The sequence below is a fragment of the Excalfactoria chinensis genome, chromosome 1 (assembly GCF_039878825.1).
Source record: "Excalfactoria chinensis isolate bCotChi1 chromosome 1, bCotChi1.hap2, whole genome shotgun sequence".
NCBI classification, from domain to species: Eukaryota; Metazoa; Chordata; class Aves; order Galliformes; family Phasianidae; genus Excalfactoria; species Excalfactoria chinensis.
In genome coordinates, this window is record NC_092825.1 from 108,848,259 (window position 1) to 108,870,277 (window position 22,019).

Sequence of the window (22,019 nt, forward strand, 5' to 3'; positions counted from 1 at the left end):
ACAGCTTTTTCTACTGTGTAAGAAGCCTAGGTAACATCTGAAGGACTAAAGAAGGCCTTAGGAAATAAAATTGGAGGTGGTGAGTTAGAGCTACCTCAGGGTTTAAATAATATTCAACCACAAATAAAATTCTAATAACTAGAAATAACCTGAAAATATCACCATTCAGATCATTCTAATGAAGCTATCAGGTGAATTACCAAACCAAGGGTAATGCATAGTTAGTAAGATGGCTTCACCCTTATGATGGGGTGTCCTTTCACAAACAGAAATAAAATATGCAATTTATAACATAACATCGTGTAGCATATACACATATTTATACGCTATTTGTATATTTGTACATCTAGTGTGTAGTAAATTTATATTTAAAACTTCATTTATTTTACAAATTAGCATCATATGATATAGAATAGCTCACCACATTTCAGTTGCTCATTCCTTTTTTATTTGTTTTCATAGTGAAGTCTATTAATTGTGCTCATTTGAGTTGCAGTCTGGACCAAAGACATGTTAGAATCTCATGTAGAAGTGTTTTGATAGAAAAGTATAAATCACATGGTTTGCATGAGTGCTTTTTGCCTAATCTTCTACTATTCTTTCAGGCTTTAGTAAATGATATCCAGACAATCCAGCCGAGTTTAAACAGTGTTAATGAAATTGGGAAGAAAATGAAGAGGGAAGCAGAGCCAGAATTTGCTTCCAGAATAGCAACAGAACTCAAGGATCTCAATGTTCAATGGGAACATATTTGTCAACAGGTATCAAATCTCCTTCTGTGACTGGTACATTTTAAACTAATAATCCAGTTTTTCATTGTCAGAGTTTGCTCTTCTGTGCAAACCCAATGGATAGGAAAGAAACCAAAAAAATACAAGATAATGACACACATTTCAATTGAGATGTGTGAAGTATGCCAAGTTTCTGATATGAATAGTAAGGAATGCTAAGTCTTTCAGTCTTACTGAAATAAGAAATGAAACCTTCTCAAAGAGAGAATTCCGAAGGTATGCTATACCCATTTAATAAACAGATAAATTGACACTGTTATTAGTTAAATTACTGTGCATGTGCAAAATGTCATCCTTTCATTTATCTGATAAGCACAATTATAAAACATAAGATATAAAACATAAGATATTTTAAAGACATCCAAATGTCTAATACATTTTATTGATGATCTTCTGTAGCCTTTCCCATTTGATTAATGTCAATTTTTAATATTATTTTTAATATTAATAATTTAATAGAGTTTCAGAATATTAATACATCAGATAGCTTTGCACTTCTTTCAAAGAAATTTTATGTAAAGCCTTTTAAGTTCACAAGTCAGCAACAGATTCATTCTGACATCCCTGAAAATTATCCTGTAATAGTTCCCGTTCAATACACTAAACAAAATGTTGCATCTCAATAGTTGTTTCTAATATAACTTCTTCAGTAACAGCTCTTAAAGCACATGAGAAACAGTAAATGTAAAAATTTGATTGAAAGGATTTGAAAAAGTCAGCTTGGGTTAGTATACATGCAGTTACTCTGATTTTGTAAGATGGTAGTTGATTTTCTGATACTGTTTCCAAGTCTCTCTGTTCCAGTGCTATGACTAAGAAAGAAGCAAGTTTGCAGGGCCCCATATTGTTCTGCTTTCACACTTGTTGATCATAACCTTTTGGTGTTATCCTGTTTTGTTCTGTAAAACAACAATTGTGAAGAATGTTTGACAGCCAGCCCTTAAGAATGGATAACCAAACCAGCAAGAGTCAGAAACTAAGGCAGAGTTCCTCCTGATTATACTGAAAAATAAGATTTACCTAAGTAGCATCACTTTGCAGGATATTGGAGTGATCAGCTCTACATACCCAATTCCAAAAATGGCACCATGGCAATTAGGTGTTTTTGGTATAACTTATTTATACAGCAAAAGATGGTTCACTCACTGCTATTAGTTATGATCAGTTTAGTAGGCTGATGCACAATTCTATAAATGGTAGTATAGCATAATTTACATGACACCAATATAGTATTAGTGATTGCCAGAGGGTTTAATGCAAGTTTTTTTTTCACTCTCAGGTAAGTATTTTCCTCCAGAGGAAGTGTCCTTTTTTTACTTACCTCTCTTTAGAATATATACCTTTTTGAGAGATCTGATAATGAATTCATCAGCAAGAATAAGCTATGCATATTGCTTGTTCTTTTTGCATCTTTTATAGCAGAGTTCCTGGGTGATATTTTTCAGATGTGTTTTCTTATCAACTCAGTATGTGGAGGATCATTAGAAATCCATTCAGCACAGCAATATTCACTGAAAAAAATATATAAATACACATATATTGTACTTTTCCCTTTACTTATTATTGTCTGTCCATCCAAGTACTTACTAATAACAGCTATCTGATTTATACCTATAAATATAGGATTGAGATTAGTTCTTTTCAGACTAAAATGCCATTGAGTTCATGCAGCATACTTGCTTTACGTACCACATAATGTTTTCTTTTTTAAAGGCGCATGCTAAGAAGGCAGCATTAAAAGGTGGTTTGGATAAGACTGTGAGCCTCAGAAAGGATTTGTCAGAGATGCATGAATGGATAACACAAGCTGAGGAAGAATATCTGGAAAGAGATTTTGAGTATAAAACACCCGACGAATTACAGAAAGCCGTTGAAGAACTGAAGGTAAAAGATGAACAAAGTCCTTGAACAGCTTTTAAAGTTCTTTTTGAGGTGTCTTTTATAGTCTACTCTGGATTCAGAAAGGAGTCTTTTGATACCTAGTTTTTCAGCCTGAAATTTAAAGCAGTAGCCAGTATCAAGTAAAGTTTAAGGATATTTAAAGCTTTACATTATTAACTGTGGTTTTTTTGTTTTTGTTTTTTTTTCCTTTTTACTTTGTTGGATACTTGATTTTTATAGAATCATAGAATGATTTGGATTGGAAAGGACCTAAAAGATCACATCGTTCTAATCACCTTCCATGGTCAGAGTGGCCACCCATCAGATGAGGCTGCCCAGGTCCCATCCAACCTGGTCTTGAGCACCTTCAGAGATTGATCCATATCTTCTCTGTGCAGCCTGTGCCAGACCCTCACCACCCTCAGAATAAAGAATTTCTTTCTAACATCTAACCTGAATCTGCACCTTGCCTTGTCACTGTCAGATCATTTAAAAAGTTGTTCTCCCTCTTGTTTATAAGCTACTTTAAAGTACTGGAAGGCCGCAGTGTGGTCTCCCTGGAGCCTTCTCTTCTCCAGTCTGAATGAGTGCAACTCCTTCAACCTTTCTTCATAGGAGAGGTACTCCAGCTCTCTGATTCTCTTGTCTCCACTCTGCACCTGCTTCAACAGCCCTGTATTTTTCTTGTGCTTGGGTCCCTAGGACTGGACACAGTACCACAGGTTGATGCTGGGATCACCCCAACCCAAGTGTTCAAATTGTGGCAGTTGAACCTATGCAGATAGGTTTAGTTACTATGCATCTTTGCACCTGGTCCTGGTTATCCCTGAAGGTTTGCAACTACCTCTTGTTTCATATAACAAGCTATAAATATGGTCAAGAATTCTGTTCGTTTTGCAGCACTTTTCTTCCCAGAGATAGGAGACAGGGAAGACAGAAGCAAAGTGCTTAGTTATCTCTGGCAATGACAACCTGTTTCTAATTATTCTACTTTGTGCAAGTTCCACAGACTCAGATAGGAAAAAGGTTTCATGTTAACTTCTTTGAGTCTCAGGGAGTTCTCATCTGTGGTCTGTAATGTTTTATGGCATTGGAGCGTTTATTGGAAAAAATGAAATAGCTTAATCTAACATAAACTAAATGATTAAGTTATTAAATTGCATTGAGTATCATGTATATATAAAGGATAACAAGATATATATATATATATTTATATTTTAATTATGTCAACAGTAAAAGGAAGTCTAGGGAAAATGTGGATCCACTACTAGAAGAGGTGGGTGCCCTGGTAACAAGGAATACTGAAAGGTCAGAGATTCTGAATTTCTTTTTTGCTTCAGTCTTCAGTGCTAAGACTAGCCCCTCAGGTACCCCAGACCCTGCAGGTAAGAGAGAGAGTCTGGGGAAGGGGAGGCTTCCCCTTGGTCAAGGAAGATCTGGTCAGAGAGTGTCTGGTCAAAATTTATGCACACAGATCCATGGACCTTGATGAGATGCACCCACATGTGCTGAGGGAGCTGGCAAAGATGATTGCTGAATTGCTTTCTATCCTCTTTGGAAGGTCTTGGTAAAAGGGGGAGGTGCCTCTGAAGACAGAAGAATAGCCAGTGTCACTGTGGTCTTCAGGAAGGGCAAGAAGAAGAATCTGGCAAACTGCAGGCTAATCAGCCTCACCTCCATCCCTGGAAAGGTGATGGAGTATCTTTTGCTGGATATCCTCTCCAAGTAAATGGAAGAGAAGAAGGTTTTCAGGAATAGTCAGTGTGGATTCACCAAGGTGAAATCATCCTTAAGCCCGATAGCCTTCTGTGATGTCATCACTGGCTGGATAGACGGGAGGAGAGCAGTGGATGTCATGTACCTAGATTTCTGCAATGCATTTGATGCTATCTTCTACACCATCTTTGTAATGAAACTTTGAAAATATGGGAAAGATGAGTGGACAGTGAAGTGGATTGAGAGCTGGATGACTAACAGAGCTCAGAGGATTGTCATCAGCAGCGCAATCTAGTTGGAGGCCTGTAACTAGTCACTAGAGAAGAAAAAAAAAAAAAAAAAAGAAAAAAAAAGAAAAAAAAAAAAAAAACTGCGATGAAATTAGATAAATGCTTATGAATATCTAAAGGGATGTGGGAGGAAAATGGGTGAGGCCAGGCTCTTCTTGGTGATACATAGCAATAGGACAAGAAGTAATGGCCAAAAACTTGAATGTAGGAAGTTCCGTACTAACATATGGAAGAACTTTAAAGTAAGGGTTCTTGCTTTAGTGGGGGTGTTAGACTTGATGATCTGCTGAGGTCCCTTCCAACTTCTTCGATTCTGTGATGTATTCCCAAAAAAATGAAAACAAGGTTTTTGCATGCATTCAAGGTTAATTCATAGACCTTCTGGGAATTAATTAGCTATTGAATATGGGGTTTTGTTTGTTGTTTGGCTGTTTTTTCTTCTGACAGAGACAATTCTGAAGGAGTTATTTGTAATCTGCTTCTTTCTCAAACCAGAACTATGATTTTTATTTTACAGAGAGCAAAGGAGGAGGCCATGCAGAAAGAAGTGAAAGTGAAGCTTATTACTGATTCCGTGAATAATTTTATAGCAAAGGCACCACCTGCAGCTAACGAGGCTTTGAAAAAGGAGCTTGATGTTCTAATTACCAGCTACCAGAGACTCTGCAACAGACTGAATGGAAAGTGCAAAACTTTAGAGGTTGGATGTCTTTGTTAATCCTTGTATTTGTAGCTATTCTAACTGCAGAAGTGAGGTAGGGAATTAAGATGAATTATTGTATGGGACTATGAGCTGCCTAAAGCATTCCTGGATGTATTAGTTACATACTAAATACAATGTGTGTGTAAGCCATTTACCTAAATCTTAATGAGAACTGTATGTGCTGGAGAGTCAAACTAAAGAGAAGTCACAGGCATGCTTTGTATATGATAGGCAGTAATGACTTCTCAGATATCATAGAATCATAGAATCACCAAGGTTGGAAAAGACCTAATTGATCATCCAGTCCAACCGCCCACCTATTACCAATAGCTCCCACTAAACCATATCCCTCAGCACAGCATCCAATTGTTCCTTGAACACCCCCATGGTTAGTGACTCCACCACCTCCCTGGGCAGTCCATTAAAATGCCTGACCACACTTTCTGAGAAGTAATATTTCCTAATATCCAGCCTGAATCTCCCCTGCCACAGCTTGAAACCATTCCCTCTAGTCCTAGAGGGAATTTCTTACACTTTCTGAGATTAAGCATAGCATCTGGTTTCTGTAGAAACCCAGTGATGTTGTCCTCACCAGCTCATCTAGGCTTCGTTCTTCCATGGCTAAAGGTTTTGATTAAATGATTCTGAAGCTGGACAGGAATAGCATTTGATCAGCTGACAATCTGAATATGTCTCTCACATTCTGAGTTGACCCTACCATTTTGGCCAGTTCCATTAGTTTCTTGCCCTGGAACTGCTCTTATTTTCCACAGGGGTCGTGGTGATTTAGATATGCTTATTTTGTTGTGAACTAACTCGTATTAGCTAACTTTGTAGAGGACAAATATGTGGTTGGGTAAAACTTATCTCCTCCAAATTTTACTGTGGAAAATTAGGTCTCTAATCTAAACTGGTAAGCTGTGTTTGCTCTTATCAGTGATGATGTTATTGTATGGTAATATCTCTTTCTAACCTTTACAAACACTTGAATTTGCTACAGCCAAGGTTAAGTGAAATGAATTGTACTCTAGGAATCTTGGCTTATGGACTGTCATAAGTCAGCTTTCTTCTAAGAAAAAAAAAGGAAAAATGTGTGCAATGTGCCATTTTTATCTACTTACTTAAGTATCCTCAGATAGTGAAAAATGTTAAATACTAAAAAACAGGAGAATAAGAACATAGTTATATTTTACATTATATTATGTATTCTAGGACTTAAATGACCTGTAATTTTATCGTGGTTTAACCTGTCAGGCAACTAAGCAGCACCAAGCTCTTTGCTTCCCTTTCCCCAAAATGACATGGAAGGTTTGTAAAAATAATAATTTTAAAAGAGGTAAAACTTATAATTTGAGATAAGGACAGTTTAATAGCAAATAAAAGAAGAGGGTGAATGGAAAAAAAAATAAAAATAAATAAAAAAAAATGATAGACGACACTGTTGCTCACCACTGGCTAGCTGACAGATGCCCAGTCAGTTTCTAAGCAACAGCAGTCTCCCCTTCCAGCTCCCCCAGTTTTATAGATAAGCATGACACCACATGGTATAGGACATCCCTTTGTCCTGTCTGGGTCAGCTGTCCTGGTTCTGTCACCTCTGAACTCTTTTTAAACCCACAGCCCTTGCTGGCAAGACAGCCTCAGAAGCAGAATAGTCCTTGACTTAGTGTAAGCACTGCTCAGCAGTAACGAAAGCATTGCATTGTTACCACCAGCAATCCTTAATCTAAAACATAGCACTGTACCAGCCACTAGGAAGAAAATTAACTCTATCATAACTGTAACCAGGACAAATTTATATGAGTATTAATTTCTGTGAAGCTTTGATTAGAATTCTTGAAATCCCCATTCTTAGATATTGTATGAATTTGTGTTTTAAGTAATTAATGTGCAGACCATTCAAGCAACTTAATTATGTTTTGTAATAAAGACAAGCTTCTAACATGAATCCTTAAAAATTTGACAACTTGTATATTTGGAACAGACAATATTCAAGGTTTTTGTTGTTGTTGTTTTTGTTTTGTTTTGTTGTTTTGCTTTATTTTCCCCCCAGAAGTGTTCATATTATGTTTTTGCTGTATTTGATGAAAATATTTTGGATATATACTGTATTTATTTGGAATCCATAAATACTAAGGAAAAAAAAAAAATCAACTATAGGGCACTGCAACCATCAGACACTGCAATGTTTGGGGAATGAAACATGCCATCTTTTCAATGTTTTAATAAGTGAAATTTGGCTTTAAGTGTCAGTCCCAATAAATGTGTTTTTTGTTTTTGTTTTTTTTTCTCCATCAGGAAGTATGGGCATGTTGGCATGAATTATTGTCGTATTTGGATGCAGAAAATAAATGGTTGAATGAGGTGGAATTGAAACTCAAGACAACTGAAAATGTCCAGGGAGGTGCAGAAGAGATTTCTGAGTCTTTAGATGTAAGTGCTGACATAAACAATACCAGTTTGAATTTAGATCCAACTAAGTGACATAGATTAATTCACCGTATTATGCCTCATGTCTTTGTTGATAATAAAATATACGTTGTAAAAAACATTGTCTCTTAAGTAAGTTAAAAGTGAAAGCAAATTTTCATTTTAGAACTGCAACTCTGATTTTGTGTTGTTTTTCATGGAGCCTTTCAAATTTTTAGAAATTATGTTAATAACTTCAGGGGATTGAAATACCAAATGTTACATTGGTGATGCCTTTCTGCCATTGAGCTTCATCTGTCAAGTTGCTGGAGCAATTTTTTTATATGAAATACACAAATACTGTCAGTGAGCATATTCCACAGGCTTAAAATAAGGCATCCAATTTATTGCTTTATAAAGAGTTGTTCTTTGGGTATACTAATTGGGTGGTGCAAGATGTTTATTTTCAAGATGGAGGGCAATGATATTTTTGGCTTATCTCTCTATTTTGTTTGTACACAAAATGTGAAATTTCTTATTTAATTTTTTAAGGGAAATTATGATTGCTCTGTAGAATATTATTTACAGAAATGAGAACAAACTACTTTTTCAACTGTTTCAGTCTTTGGAACGTTTAATGAGACATCCAGAAGATAATCGCAATCAGATTCGGGAATTAGCTCAGACTTTAACCGATGGTGGAATCTTGGATGAACTGATCAATGAGAAACTTGAGAAGTTCAATACTCGATGGGAAGAACTGCAGCAGGAGGTATACTTAATAATTGACTTTTCCTCCCCTTAAACAGCTGACTATCTAGCACCATTACCAAAAAACAAACAAACAAACAAACAAAAAAAAAACAAAACAAAACAAAACAAAAAAAAAACCACCACCACCAAAAGTTTAGTTCCTAAAAAGGGCACAAACACCACAAACACTGACATTTTAAAGGTGGTCCAGTTTTATAGGTGTGGTAGCAAAGCATCACATTGATGTTCATTTGATGTGGAATACTGATAAAACCAGGACATAAGTGTAGCTGAGGGAAAGTGTGCCTGGTTTCCTTTGAATTCATGCCCTATGTTGCTAGACAGTGTCTTAAGTAAAAAAGTAACATTACTTCCTGTATGCTGCTTCTTAGTTTTCTTCCTTTTTTCTTGTTTGTTTTGGTATGTTTTGATTTGTTTTGTTTTTCTCTCTTTTCTTTTTTCTTTTTTTATAAATACCTAACTGAATGCAGTTGTTTTCCCTGGATTCTGCAACTTATTGTCTGCTTTTTTCCTGACTTAGAAAGAGAAAGCCACTAGCATACAGAGGACTTCCAGTGCCTGAAAACAGGACTTTGAAAGAGTCTTGCTTGTCTAAAAAAATTTGCAGGTCTTCAATTTGAGAAGTACAATAAGTTCTGTGAAAAACTGACTAGACTTCTGGAGATTATTTTGATAAGTATACAGACAAAATATGTTAGAGTTGTATTCAAAAAATCATAAAATAGCTTCAGTTGGAAGGCATCTTTAAGCTCATTTAGTTCCACCTCATCTACTATAGGCAGGAACAGCTCTCCCTAGACCAGATTACTCCAAGCCCCATCCACCCTGACTTTGAATGCTTCCAGTTATGGGGCATTCACAACCTCTCTGGGCAATCTGTATCAGTGTCTCACCACCGTTACAGCAAAGAATTTTTTCCCAGTATCTAGTCTAGCTCTACCTTTTTCCAGCTTAAAGCCAGTTCCCCTCATCCTGTCACTACCAACCCTTGTAAAAAGTCCCTCTGCAGATTTCCTGTCAGCCCATTTCAGGTATTGGAAGGTTGCTATAAGGTTTCCCTTGATCCTTCTCCAGGCTGAAGAGCCCCCACTTTCTCAGACTGTACTTGTAGGGAAGGTATGCCAGCTCTCTGATCATCTTCATGGCCCTCCTCTGGACCCACTCCAACAACTCCATATCCTTCTTTTCTTGTCTTAGGGGCTGTAGAACTGGACACAGTGCTCTAGGTGAGGTCTCACAAGAGCAGAGTAGAGGGGCAGAATCACATCTCTTGTCCTGCTGTTAACTTATATTCATACAGTCCGTGTTATGGTTGGCCTTCTGATCTGCAAACACATATTGCCAGCTCATGTTGAATCTCTCATCAATCAGCACCCCCAAATCCTTCTCCTCAGGGCTGCTTTCATGCCATTCTCTGCCCAACATCTATTTGTGCTTGGGATTGACCTGACCAAGCTGCAGGATTTTGCACTTGGCCTTGTTAGACTTCATGAGGTTGTCATAGGCCCGCCTCTTGAGCCTGTCCAGGTCATTGCTTTCCAGTTGAAATAAGAATAAAAATGGAGGAGAGGGAGAAAGTCTCACTTCTTGGAAAGCTACTCTGGTGTACAGAATTCAAATGCTCACAGTGAGATCTGTAAGCAAATAGAAGAGAGTAAAGAAGCTAATTCAATCACAAATGATTCAGTCACACTGTTTCTATATCACATAGATGTCACATTTATTCAACAAAGTCTTTTATTAATTTTTAAACTCAAGTATTGTGTGCTTTGTCCCATAGATTCCCAACACTAAATTTCTTGTGGTGTTTGCTTAGCCCTGTTGAAATCCAAATATGCATTCTCCTTCCATAAGAATACACTGCTGGCAATTAACAGCACTATTCAGCTTGCGTTCAAGGTCACTTCAGCTGGCTAGTAGGCTCAGTGAATGTGGTTATTTATTTTATTTAAATAATTATGTAGTTAATTACCAAGACAATATGTTCATATACACAGAAGCTGGTCGGTGAAATATTTATTCACTATTAATAGAGCAATCAAACCAAACCTCTCCAGTATAAATTAAGTTGCATGGCTGCTGAGATGAAGATTCGTCAAGGTTATATGCTTGTATGTCTTATCTTCTTTGGTTAACAAATAGAGTATGTTTAGTTTACTTTTGAACATCTGGGTCTGGCTGATAAATGGCATACACTCTATCTACTTTTCAAGGATTGGTGCATTTACAAATACATATATATATTGCATCTACAAAACACGATTGCCTGAAGAACTTTTGCAGGTTGCTGTCATCTCCTGTAATGCTGCAAGTTATTTACATCCTGTCCAACAAACACCAGAAACAGCAGCTGGATGTTCTCAAGACCAGGCTTACAAAAAGCTGTATAAAATGTTATTTTTCATGTAAGCTACCTTCAATTTTTACGCCACCTTCATCATTTGTTGCAATTTTCCTCATTTGTTCTCCTCTCAAGAGGAGAAAAGAATTCTTCATTCCGCATACCCACAGTTGCTTTGAAGAGGGCTTCCTTTACAAGATCTACAAGGCATGGACTGCACCTGAAGAACTCTTCATTGGTTTAATTTGCACTTTTGAACTACATCTAATCAAAGATGAATATCCCTATGGAACTGAAAAGTCAAATATTTTTACAGGCTAGAATTTGCAGAAGAGTTAATTCTAGCTTGAGTAGTGTAAAATAAATTCTGGGCCCAAAATGAATGCTTTGAATGCAAGAGAACTGTACATTCATATATTAACAACTGATGAAAAAAGTAGAGATGTTGTAATACGTCTCAATCACAAAAATCCATTAGAGACAGTCCAAGCTTCGTTAAACATTCCACTTCATAACTGCTGTTTTTCAACTTCCTAGCACAAACTTTTTCCATGTTTTTATTTTACTTCAGAACTGTCAACATTTCATAGCTCAGAAATAACTAGACAGTTGGTTGTTTTCCTGAGATTTCCTATTTAGCAATTAACTGTCAGACACTTTCCCTTAGAGACTAAAGCCTTCAGCTTTATTGACTATAATCTGATAGCAGATCTTAGAGCTTCCTATTATGTCTTCAGATCAGTCAACATTAAATGGTATATTTCACCCTCAGACTAAAGGAAAACCAGTGCTCTTCTGCTAAAATAAAGAATAATTGATCAGAATAAATGAAAACAAGTTTAAATTTAGAATATGTGTTTATATAAACCGTTTAAATTTCATATTTCTTATAAAAGTTTGCACATAAAGATGAGCATATAAAACCACTTAAAGGAGATTTAAGGATAAATTTGAAACTCAGGCTAACCTTGTAGGTGTGTTTTATGCTCATTCATTTTTGAAAAGCCCCGTAATGCAAGCCACCTTTCTACTGAAACAGAAAGAAGAAACCTCCATATTGTTGCATCTCTCTGAATTGAATTTGTATGGGTTCTGCAATGCCAGTGATAATGCCAGGGACTTACCCAGTGAACAGGATTAAGTTTTTGAGTCACTTGGAACATTCTCATTATCTTAATTTAAATGATGAGCTTTTATGAACTAAGGAAAAGTACTGCCCGCTGTGCAAATGGACAAATGGTTACTTCCACCAAAGCAGAAGAGATTGGTAAATACAGACTAGAGGTGTGATAGATTTCCTCCTTTGAGGCAGCTCTTTGTGCTTCAAGAGCAGTTGGGCTGTAGTAAACTATTTAGCCTGTCTCTGGTCTAGTGTATTTTCTCCAGTAGACTGATAATAATGGAAAGACACAGCGTGACTTTATATTAGTCAGTCTTGCAAATCAGTTGTAAGGACTGGCAGAGTAAATTGAAGCTGTGTTGTTGTTGTTGTTGTTGTTTTTAACTCTGCCGCTTTGAGCAGACCAGTAATATTGTGATTTAAAATCTTAGATCAGAGGAAAGGAAGAGTCATTTAAATAGCCAGCCACAGTTCTGTGCTGGGAAATAATTTATTTTTCAGTGGTTCATTACTTCTTAGTAACACCTTGGTGACTCAGGTGCTTCCATTTACAGTGACAGCGTAAGTCCAACATGTAACACTGCCCCATTCCACAGAAGGATCTTGGGACAGGCAGTGATACAAGATTATCCGATCAGCATTTCTGAAATAGCACAAAGCAGCTTACAACACAAATATAGTAAATACTGGTTGGATACGCATTCTTTGATACCAATAGCTAAGAAAAATACTCACAAGAAGTAACTATAAAATGTGAAGCTCTATAGGAGAACCTGAGCTACATGAGGAACAGATAAATCAAGATCTTTGACTGAGTTGCTGAGAGATATTATTATTCAAGGAAAGATTTTTGTAATACGTGTGAATTCAAATTGAAGCATGGCTGTCTCACCACTGAGGAAAAGCGTGAATTCATTTGAAAAACAACAGAACACCTAGAAAGTATCCTCTTCCCTCATTCTGTGATTTGTGTCACAAGAAAGACTGTCACTTTGTTTGGTGGTCAGCAATTTGGCTGAGAGAAAAACTATTGGATTTGAAATAGTTGATTATGTGCCTTGTATAAAGCAGAAATTCTGCTAGGTTTAAGTCTAAACCTAGGTAAAATATGAGAGAGCAGTTGAACACAACAACAAATGGAAGAATGCAACAGGTTATTTATTACCTGATAATTACACTAAACTGTTACAAATAATAGTCAATGCTAAACAATTTCTGCCCAGTGTTTAAAAACGTATGTGTTTTAAGGACAGATTGAAAGGTTGATTTACAGTTATGACTTGGTAAACTGGTAAACCATGAAGGGAGCTTCTTTGAAAGGAAAGCATCCTTCTCAAAAAGCAGGGTAAAAAAAATAAAAAAAAAAATAAAAAAAAATAAAAAAATACCCAAACAATTGTATTAAAGATGACTGAAAGAGAATGTGTTTAGTATGATAATAGATTGGGAAAGCCCTCAGACAAGGTAAGAAACCCTCTTCTTTTTCTTTTTCTTTTTTTTTTTTTTTTTTTTCAGAGTAGGCACTGGCTGTCTTCCTGAAAGCTATTTATATTTTGTATATGAGAGCTCCTTCTCAAGAGTGCTTTTATCCCTCTCACTTACTGAAGTGGATTATCGCAGATGGGATTGTACCCTATTCTCAGTAAACAAAATCTCTTGAACTATATAATAAGATCAGAAGGGCTGCTAATGCCTCAGAATGAAAGGCTGAACTATTGGGATGGTTTTATTATACAGTTTCGCCAACTTCCATTCATTATAGAAATCCTTAGTGCAGAGTCCTGCATTTTTTTGTAGAAGCTGCCTGTGCAGTCTGGAATGGGTTTTCTTATGTTTGTTTCTTAATAAAAAGAACTGAATGAGTGGCAAAAAGATGAGGAACTTATCTTATAAAAAGGTGGATGAGTACAAGTCAGGAAAATTCTGTTTGATTCTTAGCTTGCATTTTTAGAGAAGAAAAATCAAGTGAAAAAAATGTATCATGTGCGTTACTGTTGCTAGTATTAATAATGTTGTCATTGTTTTTAGGCTGTAAGAAGACAAAAGAGTCTTGAACAGAGTATTCAATCTGCCCAGGAGACTGACAAAACCCTCCGCTTAATTCAAGAGTCTCTTGCTGCTATAGACAAACAGCTGACAGCCTACACTGCAGACAGAGTTGATGCAGCACAAGTGCCTCAGGAAGCGCAGGTAGGTTATACATGGATTGAAATGATGTGCTTACCAATTTCCTCAGTAAACCAAAGAGTATTTGTCCCACAGCCTCATACTACTGGGGGGAAATGGCAACACAGTCAGTTTGAACGTGCAAGTAAATTTTAAGTGAGATTACTTTGAGACGCTCAAGCAAATTCCCTTAATAAGTTTCATTTTCCTTCTGGTTTATTTTCTATACCTGTCCAGAAAATGTATAGAATTATAAGTAACCTGGAAGACTATAAGTTAACTTCAAAATTGCTATGCTAAACACCATGACTCTAGAATTCCCATTGTTTATGAGGTAACCCCTCATCTTCAGTACTCTTAGATGGTTTTTGTACTAAATTATGTGGCCTAGGAATTGATACTAAATTATTGGAGCATGGACAACATTATTGCTTATGTTATAATGTGCATATTAATGTTCCTGTACTTCAGTTTTTATAGCTCGCGTAAGTTGAACAAAATCAGCTTTTGGTATTCCTTTAGAAATGGTTGTTGAGCATTTGAAGTAAAATTGTCCCTCTAATTCTCATTTTTACTTGTCCATTATTTGTTCTATCATTAAAAAGAAACAACAACAAAAAAAAGTCAGGAAAATTAAAAACATGTTCTAAAATGATTATTAGATTGTTCTTTCTAGCATGCCTGTAGAGTTTAAAATCACTGTAAAATAAGGTGTCTTGTTCATAGATTATTTTATTTATATTCTGAGCTGAACATATGAAGCCCTGAAAATCTTGCTGTATCTCCCTTAGAAATAAAAGTTTCCCTGTCTTTTGAATTAAAATGTAAATAACTGTACATTTCAGTTGCATTTCTGGTGTGTGTATGTTTTTAAATACATGCAGGTATTTATGTGTGTGTGTGTGAAGAAAAAAAATATATATTTAGATAACAGGACTGTGTTTGAATTGCTTCATTTGGAAAATGATTCTAATTCATTTGCTCTTAACTTACATTAGTGTAAAAATGGGATTAGGCACCATATTTTTCCGCATTGAATCCTAAGCTTTATTAGTTAGCAGTTGAACTTCTGAAATTATTTTCTCCTTCCTTGAAAAGTGAATTATGTAAATATTTTTTACAAGTAATGGGATACAAAGTAACATTTACAAAAAATTAATATGTATAGGTTTAATTTCTCATATGGTTTTTATATATCTCCACTATGTAGGAGAAACTTGATATAAAAGTGTGCTTTTTGTGTGCATTTAGATCCCTATACAATTTATCATTTTTCAATTCATATATGCCATGGATGCATCTGGTTTATGTACATCTTCAAATACATAATTGACAGTGATCACAGGCTGTGTCAAAGGAATTAATTCAGAACTTCAACAACTGATGCAACATAAAACTCAATCATCCTAAATTAGCACACTTTGTCGTGGGATAGTTTCAGCTCATTGCCTTTGCAGAACTTGCTTTTATTCTTGAGATTTTGTTCTCTGATGTAGAATTCACCTGATTATATTATACCCACTGAGGGGAAAAGCAGCATAGAGGCTGCTGTCTTTTTCTCTTTCATGTTTTTTATTTTAATATGCAAGTGGAACCTAATGAAAAATATTTAATTAACAAGTGCACAAACTTAATGCAAATGTTGAAGATCTTTGAAGTTTGGTTGAGAAGTTCTTTAAAATCCATAGGGGAAAATGGAATAAACAATCAAGTTTACACAGGTAAATATTCTGAGTTGTTCAATTAGTGAACGGCTCTGCTGACTGGTGGCAGAATAGACACATCTCCTCTGAAGCTTCTGCTGGCACAGCTCTCTTGTGGAGTTGAAAGCAGCTGATTTGTATAAGGCATCCTACAGTAGAGTCTACACAGTTGGAATGGGAGTCTTTCAGTCAATTATGCTGTTTTCTGGGCAGAGGTCCGTTTATCCATGCTAAGAGATATAGCAAACTGTTCAGCAATATGTGTTGTATTTATAAAGAGCACATGGCAGAGTTACAGTTTAAAACAAACAAACAAACAAAAAAACTATTAAAGATTGGGAAGCTTTATGTATCACCTTGTTTGCTTCAAAAATTCAGAATAATGTAGAACTTTGATAGGAAGAATAATCTTTGGTTGAGCTGATCAGCAGTTATTCTGAGATAACAAAATTATGTTTAGCACCTCTTTTCAAATTAAATGATCAGTTTATTAAGAAAGCTGAAAGAAAGAAAGAAAAAGGATTCCTCAGAGTTAAATATGTGCTACTCAACTTTTTTGGGTTAGTTTCAAATATAAATTCCATGTGCTTCTTACACCACCATGTGGCACTGTGCATTTAATACTTGAGTGTCGCTACTACCCAACAGTTTCTCCTTACTGATTCACTGAAGATGCTGTATTCAGATAAAACAATCCATGACAATCATGCAGACAAATCAGTTGAGACTCCCCAGGCTGTAATGATTAAAAAAATAAAAATAAAATAAATAAATAAATAAATAAATAAAAAATGTAAAAGCTGGAGTGAGGTTAAACCTAAAACAATATCACAGATTTGTTTGTGTGCTTCATCTGATCTCATTATCTACACCGTGGTCTCTTTCATTTCTCGAAATATCCTGAGAAAATACAAGGAAGGAAATCATCGTAGGAACTTGCTAGTTGCTGATATTTTTTTAAGTACCCTGTAACTGACAAGAAAAAATAAATCTGAACTGAAAATATTAAATTTATGTGAGAAAGTATTTTCAAGATAATTATTTGTAGCTTCGTTATTAACTTCTGGTGGCGAGAGAGAATCTCCACATTGTGCTGCTATTTAGTCTGAGATGACTTTTCCTGGTATTGTGGGAAAGAAAATTTAATTATGTCATTTCTCACCTGAATGTGACAAATAACTTGTCTGTTGTTGTCCCTATAGACATAACTAAAGTGCAGCATGGAAAATGAGTGGACACTGTGTTTCTCAGGAAAACAAAAGTATCATACTTTCCAATAAACTCATTGAATAATTTCACTTCAGTAGTGTTAAGTAGTGCACATTTTTATTTTTTTTTCCTTCAGAAGAAAGAAATCTATATTTTTTGCCTGCAGTTTAATTAAAATTGTCTGAGTAATATTACATCATCTTTGCCACATCAGTGAGCTGTATGTTTGTGTAGGAGACTGTGATCAAGGGAAACTAAACTCAATAGTGTAAAGTGAAGAAGTTATTTATTGAAAAACGTCCTCTATTTATGCAGTATACAGCATAGTATTTTTTAAAAATATGCTTCAAAGTCAACTATTCCAAATAATGTCAACAAGATTAACATTTTCTTGAAACACTTCTGACTATATTCTTTGTTCTTCAATAGAAAATACAATCTGATTTAACAAGCCATGAGATTAGTTTGGACGAAATGAAGAAACGAAACCGAGGCAAAGAATCTGCAAAAAGAGTTCTTTCCCAAATCGATGTGGCACAGGTATGCATATTTTATTACCAACATCTTTCTTTCAATCACACAAACAGACAACCTTAATAATCTTGTTCCTGTTGTTACTGTGAAATATTATTAAGGTGTTTCTTATGTTTTACCTATTCCTTTCTAATCAGGAAATCAGAAAGAAGCCTATCTTTCCATTACAGCCTATCCATCTACTTGGCAACGGTTCTAGGACAGAACTGCTTAACTAACTTATGTGAACATCCTTACAATATCACATTGCTAATTCTTATTGATATTTTGACATTATTGAATACAGTAAAACTTAAAAGAAAGGAAAATCTCTAAAAACATTATAAACATGTAGTTTTGGTTGTGAAAAGAGAATGAGCCTTGTGCTTCTAAAGAGGATATTTTTCTCAGAAGAAACAATGAGCAGTACTGGCTTAGTCACAGTTTTGCATTTTTCTCCCTTCAGTTGTTTGTTTGTTTGTTTGTTTGTTTTTCATAAGAATTACTTAATTTAATCAGTATTACGTTGGGATTTTTTGTTCTTTGTTTTTTTGTGGTTTTTTTTTTGTGTGTGTGTGTGTGTTTTTTTGTTCGTTTTTAAACAGATCTGCAGTACTGTGCAATCTTCAGTGATTTTCACTACCACAAATAACATATTTCTCTCTGTTTTATAGATCATGTTTATATTATATATAAATATATAAATATATAAATATATAAATATATAAATATATAAATATATAAATATATAAATATATAAATATATAAATATATAAATATATAAATATTAATAAATATATATATATATATATATTATATAAATAATAAATATATATATATATATATATATATTATTCACCATAAATAGTAGTAGATAGTGATGGGGCATTGCAGGCTTCGGACATGACTTCATCAAGCTGAAGTATCACAAGAAGATGAAAAACTAATTAAGTATGAATCTAGTGTATGCAAACACTCTGTAAAAATGTGAGACCATTCAATCCAAATTTTTCTTTCCTATTTTGATCCATTTGTTCACTTATTTATTAGGGAAATACTTCCTTTCATAGCCCATTAGATCTCAGTTTAATTAAGAATGTTTAACAAGCAATGTAGTTGGAAAGAAGTGTTGGAAATCTGAGTTTCCGGTAGTACACGTTATTGTCTTCCACTAATACAGGAGTGTGATTTTTGACTCCTTCACAGAATTCTAACAAATAGGAGAAACACGATTTCCCTTCCCAAAAACTTACGCTAATTTTTAAAATGCTATGTTTCTATTTAAACTTTAATTCTATTCCATATTACAATTCTTTAAAAGTTTGTATAGTATGGAAAATAAATGTGTTAGCATAAAGTGTCCAAAATTTGAAGACAAAATATCAGAAGTGTGTTTGCAAATGCTGAATTCTTATTTAATTATTCTTTTCCCAATGACCTTCTATTTTTCAAACAGTAGAGAAACTTATGTTACTAGTAATTTGCTCTATACCTCTAAAGGTAAACAGGTTCTTGTAGGTAATTAAGATGTCCTTTCTTAGTTTAATTTCTCATTATTTTCTCTTCCCCTGATGATTGCATAAGCAAACAATATAACTTATTGACAAAGACAACCAATTCTGAAAATTTTGAAAGTAGAAGCTACGCTTGTAATATAATTTTTGCCTTCAGACTAATTTCTTTTTATTCTAGGTTATGGTATTTTTGATTGAAATATAAATCAATTTCATACTTTAATTTTTGTGCTAGGCCTACTTACTTTCCGGAAACTTTACTTGGGTTTATTTGAGGGTTTATTAGTGATACGCTAATTGCAAGAAGGAGCAACATGGTCAGGAGTTGATAAGCATCTACTCTGGATCTCTTTGTATTATGCTCAAGCCATTAAACCTATATTTTCTCCTCACCTCCAACATTATACATCTTGGAAAATATGAAAACCTTCCCTTTCTTCAGTCCAATATACGGGCACCTTTGTCATTGGCTATGCTGCATCCAGTACCCTGGATAATGCAAGAAGTTTTTCATCCTGTGAAAACCAAGATTCTCTGCTGCTGGTATTTTCCCCAAAATATTTCAGATGTTTAAATTAAAAACTGTGCTGATTGATAATGGATTCTGAACATCATGGAATGGATCCAAGAATTGTCTTCAATGTTGATATCATTTCATATCTGCTACTCACACCTCTTTATTTTTCAGAAAAAGCTGCAGGATGTCTCCATGAAGTTTCGCTTGTTTCAGAAGCCAGCTAATTTTGAGCAGCGTCTACAAGAATGCAAAAGAATTTTAGATGAAGTGAAGTTGCAAGTGCCCAAGTTGGAGACGAAGAGTGTTGAGCAGGAAGTAGTACAGTCACATTTGGACCACTGCATGGTAAATACTTACAATGTTAATTTCCAGTCTATTCTATCCTCCAAATATAAAGCATTTGTTGTGATTGTTTCAGTATATCTTTGTGAGAGATATTAAGAATCTGAGAAAAAAAATAAGAGGAAAGTTATGTAACAAAAGTTATAGGAGCCATTTTAAGCAATGGACAATTTTCAGGAGGGTTGGAGAGCGGAGCTTAGAAGTTTATGGGCAGAGCTAAGGAATACAGAATGCTGCCTAGAATTAAGGATGAGAAAAGAAGTATCAATCACAAAATTGAAAAGAAATATTATCAAAACATTATCATTGAAGTGAACTTCTGAACAATGGCTATGGACTTTCACTATATCAAAATACGATTCAGGGACATTTTCTAATCCCCCCTTTCCAATACTGGATATGAGTTCCTCTTTCTGGGTGCGCTGTATTTCCCTCAATGTGCTACTGTCCTGAAACTGTGTAATATAACTAGGAGTGTTGCAATGCACTGTATTTATTCTAGTTGGGAAATGGCAAACATACAAAAAACCACTGGTTATTCCCAATACAGCTTTCAAGACTTGTCTTGCTGTGACTTTCTTGTGGTACAAAAGTAAAAGACCTGAATATGTCCTAATGAATATGAAAAAATCTTTATGAATCACATTAATGCCCCTTTGTCATTGGCAGGAAGTAAAGTTAAATGCTCTGTTGACAAAAGTAAAAGGGAGATTTTAACGGCAAATATCAGAGCAATCATGCATTTGTTTGCAGTGTTGTGTTTTTTTTTTGTTTGTTTGTTTTTTGTTTGTTTGTTTGTTTTTGTTTGTTTGTTTGTTTGTTTGTTTTCATGCTTCAGCATTCCTGAAGGTAGTTTTTCTCTTTTATAGTAAGCATGGAAGAAGTTGATGCTGTTTCATTATTTACTGGGTTCTTCTTAAATGCAATTGTCCTTGAGTTCATATTTTTATCAGAACTACATGGTAATTAGAAGCCCTGTACTAATTAGTTTCACTCAGCAGTTAGTTTTTTCAGACCCATAACTTTCATGATCTAAGGACATGTTTATAGAACATCTTTCCCTATAACAAATCTCATAATATTTATTTTAAAAAATGTAGTCATATTATCCACATTCAGGCCACATGCTCTGCTGTCCTATGGTTTCTTGCATCATGGCTGCACACAGGGATCTGCTCGTCATTATGCCTGTGGGCTTCAAGTGGACTGCCTTCTCCATGGGCCTCTGCTGGGTTGCAGGGTGTTTCTGCTCCACATCTGGAGAACCTCATATTGCTTCTGTATTCAACTTGGTGGATGCTGGGTCAGTACTAATAATGACAGGTTGTTCTGAACCTTGCAATTTAGCTCCTTGAAAAAAATAGAAAAACTGGTGGATTTTTCTCATAAACTTCTATATACACTTTATACATACACATACACTCAGGGTGAGTTTTCTCCACCCTTAGGTCACGTACGTGGTGTCTACTGTGCACTCTCAGCTCTTCTAGTTTTCACATGGGAGTGAATGCTGTTCAGTCATGTGTAGTGATGTTTTTGTGCAGCAAACAAAATGAAGAATTCTAGTGCGTCTTTGTAATAGCTTCAATAGTCTTTTCGTTTTTACTTATTTTAATAGGGGTGTTTCTCTTTCATATTTCTATTTGATTAGAAATTATATAAAAGCCTGAGTGAGGTGAAGTCCGAAGTGGAAACGGTGATAAAAACTGGGAGGCAGATTGTTCAAAAGCAGCAGACAGAGAACCCAAAAGAATTGGATGAAAGGCTTACAGCTTTGAAGTTGCAATATAATGAATTGGGTGCGAAGGTAAGCTGTATGATTTGTAATACAAAATTATACTCTCTTTATAACTGGAAAAAGTGAAGAATAAGCTTGGTATGTTCAGTTAATGTCCTTTTTTACTGGTTACTTTCAATGTCTTCACATTCTTAATGGTGTAGAGGGAACAGAGAGAATAGAGATAATAGAGAGAATAGAGAGAATAGAGAGAAAGGCAGTTGTCAGAATGGCAATTCCGTTGTCCTGTCTT

General features: G+C 35.2%; 1 protein-coding gene across 15 annotated transcripts in view; it reads left to right on the plus strand.

Annotated features, from left to right (window-relative positions):
- DMD (dystrophin) overlaps nt 1-22,019 on the plus strand; it is a 1,110,121-nt gene that overhangs the window by 475,176 nt on the left and 612,926 nt on the right. For all 15 annotated transcript variants that reach the window (XM_072349305.1, XM_072348356.1, XM_072348443.1 and 12 more), the window contains 9 exons: nt 606-761; nt 2,505-2,675; nt 5,196-5,378; nt 7,680-7,814; nt 8,413-8,562; nt 14,054-14,215; nt 17,533-17,643; nt 19,819-19,992; nt 21,641-21,796. In XM_072349305.1, coding sequence (XP_072205406.1) covers nt 606-761; nt 2,505-2,675; nt 5,196-5,378; nt 7,680-7,814; nt 8,413-8,562; nt 14,054-14,215; nt 17,533-17,643; nt 19,819-19,992; nt 21,641-21,796 — 1,398 coding nt within the window. The remainder of the gene's footprint in view (nt 1-605; nt 762-2,504; nt 2,676-5,195; nt 5,379-7,679; nt 7,815-8,412; nt 8,563-14,053; nt 14,216-17,532; nt 17,644-19,818; nt 19,993-21,640; nt 21,797-22,019) is intronic.